General features: G+C 38.3%; 1 protein-coding gene across 1 annotated transcript in view; it reads right to left on the reverse strand.

Annotated features, from left to right (window-relative positions):
- KATNA1 (katanin catalytic subunit A1) overlaps positions 1-10,747 on the reverse strand; it is a 31,208-nt gene extending 20,461 nt beyond the window's left edge. Inside the window, exons 1-2 of the mRNA XM_072643677.1 lie at positions 10,616-10,747; positions 1,472-1,646 (exon numbers count right to left, since the gene is read on the reverse strand). Coding sequence (XP_072499778.1) covers positions 1,472-1,633 — 162 coding nt within the window. The 5' untranslated portion in view covers positions 1,634-1,646; positions 10,616-10,747. The remainder of the gene's footprint in view (positions 1-1,471; positions 1,647-10,615) is intronic.
- Between the last annotated feature and the right edge of the window lie 578 nt (positions 10,748-11,325).

Here is an 11,325-nt window from a genome sequence, read left to right on the forward strand (position 1 = left end):
ACACAAAATCAAAAATTAACTAAATGAAGGTTTCACAATTTATTCTTCGGCAAACAAACAAACAAAAAAAAAACTTTTCCTGTATATAAATAAAACAGAAACTTCATTCAGGGACAGAAGGTAACTACAGAAAATATAGAAATGGATAAAAAAATTTCCTTGCTATTGTTAAAGTTGAGTTTTAATATATGAACACTACTTATGAACTAAATGGAAAAAATAAAAGCATTTTAAACAAAATATGCAAAACACTCATTCACAAACAGGAAGAGGAAGAAGATCTCTGAAATGTCTTTCAGTGATGCTTGGAAGAAGACCAGCAGTCAATACCAAAGAAATAGCTCATTGGATCTATGGCTATCTTAGTGAAATACAATACTGAAATAAGTTACTTAAAGCATCTTTGCAATTTCTTTGCTATAACACTATATAACTGAGCCTTGCTATGGCATCATCCTTCATACTTGTCACCCTACAGGAATATCTAATGGGTGATAATGAAGGCTCTCCTAAGATGACCTGCCTAATCCTATATCAAATTTGGTTCTAAAGAAAATGTTAAATTCATTGCCAGTGTATTCTGTGAAACAATACTGTCTTATAAATAGGCTATCAGAATGATAGAGTAAACCTCCCTTTATCAAACTATAGCTGGGATAGACTAAGTGGGCTTTAATGGGATTTTATAACAGAGTTCTATTTAAAATGCCAAAACTCAGATAATAAGATTCCATGTCCTAAAAGGGTTGTACTGTATCTCTACATAACTTTGAATCTTTCAAATCCTTCTTAAGAGTTATCTGAGTAATTAAACCATTAAAACAAAAGCAAATAACAACCAATTCATGAGGATTTATCAAGTACCCACTAAGTTCTAGGTACTTTTACTAGGCATGGATACACAAAGAAAAACATTATACATTCCCTGCCTTTGAGAAGTTTATGTTCTATAATGAGAAAACATGTGCACATAAGCATAAACAAATAGATGACAATTTTTTTTGAGGGGGAGAGAGTACAGAGTAGTGTGTTGGGGAGAAAAGTAGGAAAAATTTCATGTAAAAAAGTGATGCTTAAGCTGAACTTTGAAGGAAATTAGAGATTCTAAAGGCAGAGTTAATGAAGGAGTATATTCTCAAACAGAAGACTGGGGCAAGGGTAGAGTGGGGCGGCATCAGTGTAAAGGCACAGAAATGGGATAAGGAAAGCTATGATGAGGAATAGCAAGGCAACCAGTTTAGCTGGACTTTGAATGAAGGAGGGCAATGTGCAATAAGACTAGAAAGGTAATTTGGAGTCAGACTGTGAAGGTCCTTAAATGTCAAACAAAAGAGTTTGTAGTGGTAGAGGCAACAGTGAGTCACTGCAGCTTACTGAGGAATGGAGTGATATGGTTAGACCCGTGCTTTAGAAAAAAACACTTTGCACCTATAGGATAAAGAGCAGGGAAATTTGAGATATGATTTCTCACCTGTTGCCATTTTTGCTGGAGGTATGTATCTTTGACTGAGTACAGATATTTGTTCATTTGATCAAGCACTCCCTGATAATAGACCATTGCAGAGTCATAGTTTCCCAGCAAAGCATATTCACGAGCCAATTTTACATTTTCACTAATCATAAGAAGACTCATGCTCAAAGGCAAGCTGAAAAAAAAAATATTTTTATGTTGCATGTTTATTAACAGCAGGTATCCCAAACAGGGCCTAATGAGCACAAAGACAAAAAGGAACGTTATCCAAGGCCCAGAGTTCCAGAAGAGCCCAGTTCAGACTGTAGCATTACTGTAAAAAGGGGATGAATTTTAAGCTTTTGAAAAGACATTTAAAGTTACAGACTAACTAGGATTTGTGAACGTTGAATTAATCAGAAGCTATTCTAGTAGTTTGGATTAGATCCTAGGTAACTGGAAGGATGACAGTGCCCTTGATGGAAACAGCGAAGTTAGAAAAGGGAATGCTTTAAGGCGGTGAAAAGGGATCCCAGCTGACTTTTCGTAAATTATAATCTTAATACTCAAAGAAAGATATTCAGTACAGCTATTCAAGGGGATGGTAGACATGAGACACACTAACTTATAAATATATAGTGAGAAGACCCAAAGCTATAAATTTATATTTGACTTTACAGATAAACAGTGGTTGGGTACAAATCATCCTTTTGACAATCTATATTAGAACTATCACACTGGATAGGCAAAGTAGCCCTTGGCCCAATATAACAACTTAATTTCTTACCCATTTACTAAAGCAAATTTATGTTTTAGGAGTTTGAGAGTAAGTAAAACAGGCCTTAAATAAATCTTGATTATGAGAGACATTTAAATATGAAAAGAGGGGTCAATACAAATCTTGCCTTTCAGTAACTTATAATTTTACTGTTATAAATGACTATGAAACAGTTTATTAAATTAGAGGTGGCAGTTTTATTCTTTCAAAGATCCTATCATAGATTTCTAATTTAAATATTTAACTTTTTTGCAATTAAAAAATTAAAATTTCCTCTTTTCATTTGGTAAATTGCTTTCACTCTATTATAAAATCATCAAGTTCTCTGAGGTACTGAACGCATAGAACAGAATCAACAACAGCAAAATGTCACACAATGGTACATTTAGGGACCTTTAAAATAGCACAAATAAATATTTACTTTCTGGGAGAATCAGATATATGCTACAGGCTAAATTAAGAGAATATACTGTTTTTACTTTAGAATAATTATATTTTATCTTTATAACATTGATTAATATTAACTAATATAAGTATTAATATAATCAGATTTTATCTTTATAGTAATAAAGGAAGACAAGGTGGAAATTTGTTTTGCTTCATTATGTATATTCATTACAAGAATTGTGTCTTTCTTTGCTTTTTCAACTGGAGGAGGGAGGTACAAGAAAAGGGAATGAAGATAGGGTTCTAAAAAGGGGGGGAAGTGGAGAAAGACTTAGGAATAGAAGACCAGAAGGAATCACAGACAAGCAACACAGATCTGAAAATTGCATACTGAATTTATTATGCACAGTTATGCCTTCTGCATCACAACTTTCTCCATTGCGGTTTTGATATATCAGAAGTCAGCGTAAGAAATTAAATGGAAATTTTGGGAGTAGTTTTATGGAACTTTGCATGCAAAACACGCAAAGTCTAACAGATAACACAGTAAGCCAAATACTTAACCCAATTTTTTACAATAATACTGTAAACACCCCATAAAAGAAAAAGAAAAAAATTGAGACTTCTTTTCTGGATGAAGAGAGGGACAAAAAAATTTCACACTGAGTTTCCAGATCATGGGAGTGTTGTACCCCTAACCTTCCTTGCCAATGTGGAAGGGACAACTGTACTTTAAAAGGGTTTCACAAACAATCTCCTGTTTTACAAAATATAGAAATGCTAATTTTAGAGACTGAAAGGATATTGGGACAGAAGAGTTTAGGGGGAAAGTGAATGAGTTTAGTTTTAGACACGCTGATTTCCAGATGTCTTCAGGATATCCAGTATGAAACAGACAACAAAGAATAGGACTAAAGTTAAGGTAGAGATTAAGGATGAATACATAGATCTAGGAGTCTTCCGCATAGAGTTAATAGCTGAGCCCAAGGGTGCTAACAGGGTTACCAAGAAATGACTGAGGAAGAAGAGGAGGTAAAGACTGAACTTTGGTGTATACCCACAGTTAAGAGGTATGATATGGACGCTGAGTCAGCAAAAGAAATGGAGTAGTCAGACAGTAAGAGAACCAGGAGGGAACAGTCACAAATAGCCAGCAAGGAAAGAATATACAGGAAGAAAGAGTGTTCAACAGTGTCAAATTAAATCAACAATTAAAATAATGACCAGCTGGGGAGCAGTTTCAGTTGAGTGATGAGGTTAGAAGCCAGTTTTCAAAGGGTTGAAGAATGAGTGGCGCATTTCATCATGAGTCCTCTGCAATCATGACTGGTCACTATGTTGATCCGAGTTCCTAAATCTTTCAAAAATGTTTATCTTTACGATACTGTTGTCACTGTATAAAATATTCCGGTTTCACTCACTTCACATGACATCAGTTTATACAAGTCTTCCCAGGTTTCTCTGAAACTTCCCCCCAAATTCTTCCTTCCTTGAAACTTCCATATTTTTTTTTGAAGATGCCAACATCCTTTCAATCTCTTGGGACTGTAGCCTTATCTAAGACTTCTCACTCTCCTGCATTTCTTACAGCGTAAAGTATTCCATCATGTTTCTGTATCATAACTTGTTCAGTCATTCCGTCAAGAAATTTTCAATTCTTTGCCACTAAAGAACTATAAATATTTTTGTAAATCTTAGTTTGTTTTACTTAGGACTAAGTCCCCTCCCCTTATTTCCCCTTTTTCCTTCTCTCCCCCTTTCCTTTTGCTTCCCTGATGAGTGAAATGTATTTTCAAACTCCTTTGTGTATGTATTCTTCCCTCCTTTGACCAGTTTAGATATAAATAAGGTTCAAATGTTAACTGCTCCCTCATCCCTTCTTCCTTACTAGTATAGACTTCTATTTGTTCATTCTTTTTATACAGGATAATTTTTCCTAATCTTCCTCCTCTTTTCTCCTCACCTCCAAGTTTTCCTTATCTCCTTCTCTGCCATTCTTCTGAGATCAAGATAACAGAACCACTCCCAGTCATTCTAAACAGACTCCTTCAGTGACACTTAATGATAGGATTTGGAGGGGACAAACGTCTGTCTCATCTCTGCATATTCCAACACAAACAGTTTATCCCTGTTTGTTCATGATTATCTATTTGTTTCTCTTAACTCTAGTGTTTATGATTCAAAGTCTCTACTTAGCTCTGATCTTTTCATCAGGAATGCTTGGAAGCCCTCTAGTTCATTAAAAATTAATTTTTTCCCCAAATAGCATTACATTCAGTCTTGCTGAGTAAGTTATTCTTAGTTGTAATTCTATATTCTTAGGCTTTGGGAATATCGTATTCCAAGGTCTCTATTCCTTTAGAGTGATGGCTATTAAATCATAAATGATTCTAACTATGGTTCCTCAGCATTTGAATTCTTTTTTTCTGGCTGTTTGCAATACTTTTTTCTTTGATCTGGAAGCTCTTGATTTTGGCTATGATTTTCCTGGGAGCTTTTTTCCATTTTGAGGTTTCTTAGAGCAGGAGGTGATCTCCTTCTGGGAGAACTACTTTGTTCTCTGATTCTAAGAGATTTGGGCAGTTTTATGATTTTTTAAAAATATGTCTAAGCTCTTTTCTTTTGGTCATGGCTTCTAAGTATTCCAGTGATTCTTAAATAATCTCACTTTGATTGTTTTCCAGATTAGATGTTTTTTCCATGAGACAATTTATATTCTCTTCCATTTTCTTTTTCAGTCTTTTGACTTTGTTTTAGCATTTTTGTTGTCTCATGGAATCTTTAGCTTTTATTTGGGTTCATTCTCATTTTCAGGGAATTTGTTATTAGGGTAAAGCTTTAAATTTCTTTTGTCAAGCTATTCTTTTTTCCACAGTTCTAATATCTTTTCTAATTTTCCCCTATGTACTTTAAATTACATTTTTAAAAAATCATTTTTAAGCTTTTCAAAACGTGCTTCCTCTTAGAAATTCTAGTTGAATTTATGCCCAACTTCCACTTTGTTTTGAGGCTTCGCTTGCAGATGTTACGAAAACCATTTTCTTCTACTGGGTTTGTATTTTCAGATTCCCAGTCAAGATATTAAGTCTTTAAGATTAAGTTCTTTTTCTGTTGCTTATTCTTCCAGTCTACTTCTTGACTTCAGACTTTATGTCAGGCAGGTTTTGCAAGCTTTTGGATGAAAGGTCTGGACTGGCCTTTTTGTTGCTTTCTTGGGGTACTGACTACTGGGTTATTTCAGAATTTCAAGGACAATTCAGGCTAGAGATCTGAAAGCTTCACTGCTCCCAAAGTGGTATGAGTCAAGGCCAAGTCTGATTCTTGCTCTCTTGGTATGAACTTTGCAAACAAAAGTTTCTGCACTGGGTTTGAGTGTGAGCTACAAGTACGTGGGCTTGACTCCTTTGGAGTTTCAATAGCTGCTGCTGACCTTCATTGTTAGCCACTAGGAAAGCTCTCCTGGTTCAGAATAACATAACAGCTGGCTCCCTTTTGGTCTGGGGCTCCTGTACTGGTTATTCCTCTGCAGGCTTCAGCCTGGTTTGGAGTTTGGAACTAAGACCCACTTAGATCCGAGCGTCCAAGCCACACAGCTGCTGCTTGTTACTGAATATGCTTCTTGCTTAGCAACCAGCTAAGGACCCCTGACCAATCCTCACCTTAGAATGCCATCCCTCAGCAAAGGTCCCCTCTTCAATCTGCCCTGGATCTGTGGCCCAAAACTGGGTAGTGTGTCACAGAGCTGCCAATGGGTGGCTTTTCCAGAACAAGTTTAGGAACTTCTATGCTGGATCCAGGACCTCTTCTTGCCTCTTTCACAATGGAATGCTCCCAGCAGCATGCTCCTCACCAGACCCTGTTCCCAAGGTCCACACACTTCTCCCTATTCTGACATGGGCTGGAAAAAAATGACTCACTTTCATCTCTTTTTCTTGGATTTCCTGATCAGGAATAAGTCCGGTACATTTTTTCTAATTCTGTTTGGAGGACTTGTGATGGGGGTGGGAGGGAGGAGGAGGGTGGAAGTAATCTATTTTTTTTTGACTGCTCCACTAAGTAGGCTCCCTCTAGCCCTTAAATTTATTTTTAATGGGACTCAAGAGAACAAAGACTTTTTGGCAATTGGGGAGGGATTTTTCCTACTGCAAAATACTCTTAATAGCAAGTTTAGGCAATGTATTATTCAATGCACTCTTTCAAAAAGTAAGTAAAATAATGTCTTATGTGATCTAGAATTAATTAGAAATGCAAAAATCAACCAATATAGAAAGACTAACTTTAATCTATACTAATACACTAAGCAGGACAAAATATCCATCCCATATTGGTTTTTCTAACACAAATAAGAAAACTTTGCTTGCTAATCACAAAAAAATAATGGAGGCATACTGAGAAATGTCCTGTCATGAAAAGTGGCAATGTGAAAAGGGCACTGAATTTGAAGTGATTCAAGTTCTTAGTTCAAGTTCTGGCCTAAACACTTAAAATTTGTGTGATTTTTGGGTTTTACCTCTCAGGTCACAATTTTCTCATCCGTAAAATGAAGGAGCTGGACTAGACAACAGCTTCTAAGATTCATTCCAACTCTAAATCTTAATAGTGCAGAATTACTGCAAGCACCCACACTCCCAAGGAAGAGAAGAACCCCATATTATTAACTATGGTAGTCAATACTTCTTGAGCTACTCATATATATAATATATATATATATGTATACACACACATATATACATACATATGTATGTATGTATGTATGTATAAGGCCGAATACAGAATAAATGCTTAGGAACTGCTTGATTAACTAAATGATCGCTAAACGTTATGCCACAATCAGAGGTATATGCTAAAGTGAAGAAAGTCAGAAAATCAAGTTCAAATATTGTCTTTTATATTGTATTTGTGTGACCTTAAGCAAGTGGTTTTGCCTCTGTGGGTCTTGATGTCCTCATATATAAATCAGGGATGGACAGTGATAGCACTAGAGATTTCCAAGTTCCCTTCCAACTCTAAAGCTATAATCCAATGGGGCTACCCTGTATTTAAGACTTATAATAAAATTAGGGATGCATGATGCATACACAAATAAATAAACATTTTTTTAACCTCTTTGTGAAGTGAAAAGGGAGTAAGGGGTAGAAACCAGTGATAAGTAAACAAGGTTTCTCTACCTTGGCTTTAAAAAGTAATGTTTATAGCAAATTTCATCATCTGGTCAGATATTCCTTATGGGCAATGACCTGTCATTTTACAATTTTGTTGTTTTAAAAAGAATCCAGTTTAAGAAACATCTAGTCCTGTAAAAGACAGGTTATTGATTATATAGCACAATCACTCTGTACCAAGCACTGAAAGAACATTTTCTTTACTCTTTTAGACAGTTTTGTAACCCTAAACACCATCTTCCTCCCCAATTTAATGACAATACTGTATAGTTCTACAAGATTCTCACCCTTTAATACTCACCCTAAATTTCCACTAAGCTAATGCACCTAATTTTAACTATAATTTTTGAACACTAGTTATTAATTCAACATTTTAATGCAATCCTACAAAAATTAATTTTTCATAATTTTAACAAGATAACGAACTATATTTTTGTCCAAAAAATTTCAAAGAATTTTAACTTCATAAAATATTACTTCTCACAATTATCACAGGTTGCACCTACATCATTCCAGAACAAGCTTTTCCACTTACTCTCATCCCATGAGAGTCATCCTTTGTTTAGGTGGCTTGTGAGGGATTAATGACTTAACTGATGACTAAACTCATTAAAATTAATTGAGCAAGATGCTAATAAAATAAGCAGCAAGATCAGATTTTTAAATGAAATGCGATGACATCTGATGTTTCGGAAAGGTCAGACCACATGTGATATCTATGTAGTAAGTGTGAGTACAGTTCTTTTATTCACATACAACTAGGAAATAATCAAAAAGGGGAGGGGGGGGAAAATACTTTGTTAAGAGAACAAGCAATTAAAAAAAACCTTACTTACTCTTTAGCCCTCTATCTCCTTTCCTCAAAGCTCTCAAAAGAAAAAAAAATTCCTCTGAATTTATTTTTTTGAGGTGCTGGGGTTTGGGGACATCCAAGTATGGGGGCATTGTTAAAATATGGACAAAAATCTATGAAAAATTTTTTGCTCCTTTCTGCAAGACTGGCTTACTCAAATATATAAAAAAGATTAACTATACATTACCTGAAGTCAAATCAAAAAGTGTTTAATAAAATACACCAGAGTTCAGTAAACCAAATTTCAAAAAAAGGACAAGGTGTTACACTGGTAAATAATTCTGAACTAACATCTGAGGTCTGTAATTAGATTTTGCAGATATTATAAATCAGTCACTGGTAATGATGAATAATCACTAATGAATGACCCATGACCACTTAGAACTTGGTAGATGTTTTTGCTCATTTTAAAGCTTGACAAAGTTATTGCTGTGATACAAGAGTATCTTAGAGTAACCTATGTTTGGAAAGTATTTTAAAAATTAAACATTTTAAAGATGGGGGATTGAGGACACTATTCTTTATAGTTGTTAAGAAATGTAACTTGAGGCAAGAAAATGACTGTAATGGAAAAAGTCATATACATACTCATTTAACGATAAGATATAAAGCTCAATTTATCCTAGACAAAACAGTGGGTGATGAAGAAATACATAATTCAACAAAAACATAGACAAAAAGTCATATTTAAGTTAAGCTACCAAACAAGCAGGATGACTAAATGTACTCAGCATTTTATCAGTAATCAACATTCTACGACTCAACATACTATGCCTTCTGACAAAGAACACTATCTTTGTAAAACAGTCAATAAGGTTAAAAGGAAAACATTTAGCCCTATGCTAAAAAAACTGAAAATTCCACAATGTACTTCCTACCAAATTTCTGAAGTGTATTATCTAGGACTGGGTGGAAAGTAATCAATACTGTCTTTTAAAGTTTTAGCTTATGACATAAAGCTAAGAAGAAATATGTAACAGTATACGATTATCCTCGCTTCCTGGAAAGGCTGCTAACATTTATTTGTACAAGAATGCCCATCGTGCCAATTATCCTTCCAATTTTTTAAAAAGTCTCATTCAAGGAACCACCTTTAATTTCTAAAAAAGTTTTCATCCTCCTCTGGAAAAGTTGGGCTACTCCGTATGTAGATAACATACATTATTACATACTCTATACCGAGAACTTTTCAGCCTGTACGAACAGTACCTAAATCACATCAGAAGTGTTCTACCATTGTGACTGGGAAGGAAAGGTCTGTGCACACATTCTAAAACACCAGCAATGTTGTTTCACAATCCAAGAAAGGACCCAAGTCAAAAGCTGAACTGTTTTAAGAGGGAGCCTTCGGGAGTCACAATTCAAACACAAAACACTGGCTTCGTTCTTCACAAGGTGCTGGCGTGGGACGAGAGAGCCTTTCCAGTGGAGAAAAATCACGTTCCTCAGAAACTTTGCCATTAATGCAACAAGGAGTAATATCCGGGAAAAAACAACATGTAATAAGAAACTTTCCCCAAAACTACTTTTTTTTTAAAGGGGGGGGCAATTAGAATTTGACAGCGCTACGAGAAACTAAAATAATTACTCTCCAAATGACACAGGAACTTAAAAGCCAAAATAGGGCATTCGTTTAAAATCAAGAAGAAGAAAGTCTTCAAATAAAGAAGGGGGGTGTAGAAAGGAGGCTTCCAACGCCGCGGCTGCCCGGCCGGCCTCCGGACCTCTCGGGTCCCGCGAGGCTGGGGGCGGGTTGGGGTCTGGCCCCAGGCCCCCGGGAGGAGGGGAAAGCCAGGCTCGGAGAAGCAGGTGTGTCAAGCAGCCAAGTCGGGGCCTGCGGGCCGGGGATCACTAGGAACAGAAGGAAAGGGATCCGCACGGAATGCGGGGCGGGACCCCCGGCCTTCCCTCCCCCACCCCCCACAGCCTCAGCGCCCGCGGCCTTAGAATCGGGGGGGAAGGAGGGAAGGAGGGGAGAGGCTCACCTGGGTCCGCCTCGGCGTCCGGAGCTGGAAACTGTCCTCCGCGGCTGGGGGGCGAGGGGGCGGGACGGACCCTTCGGCCCACCCCCAGCAGCAAGGAAGAGAGGCTCTCGAGCCCCTACCCTGCACTTCCTCGCCCAACCGCCACCCCTCCGGCGCCGCCGCACCACCTCACAGAGAATTTGAAGTCAAACCCGCCAGGGTCACTTCCGGCGGTGGCCGCGGCGGCCCAGGCGACATGGGCGCATGCGTGGGAGAAAGGGAACGCCCCGGGAGCGAGGACGAACGGGGCGTGCGCGCGCCTGGTCTTGGAGAGCGCGCAGACGTCGGCAAGCGGGTGGGGCTGGCGGCGAGGACCGCAGCGGCGTTACCTGTCGCGAGCGCTCTGAGCGCCGCCGCGGCAGCTCCGACGCCTGTCCCGGAGGACCGTGCGGGCGGAGCCAGCCTGGCCCGCCCTTGGGGGATCCTCTCCGGGAGGGGTAGGCTGCCATTAGCGAACTCCCCCTCCGCCGAGAGGGGTCTTCTGCTCCTGGACGTCTGAGGCCCCGTCAGCCCTGGCTCCAAGCCGGAAAAAAAAGACTGTATGGAGAGACAGAGAGATAGAGCCTACCCACATCGCCACACGTGCACACGCGCACGCGTGGGATTCTGAGTCTGAGTGCCCCTTAAGTGGATGTAGCCTATACACGCGCGGAGTCCCGAAAGCCTCGGTG

This window comes from Notamacropus eugenii, chromosome 2, assembly GCF_028372415.1.
Source record: "Notamacropus eugenii isolate mMacEug1 chromosome 2, mMacEug1.pri_v2, whole genome shotgun sequence".
NCBI lineage: Eukaryota > Metazoa > Chordata > Mammalia > Diprotodontia > Macropodidae > Notamacropus > Notamacropus eugenii.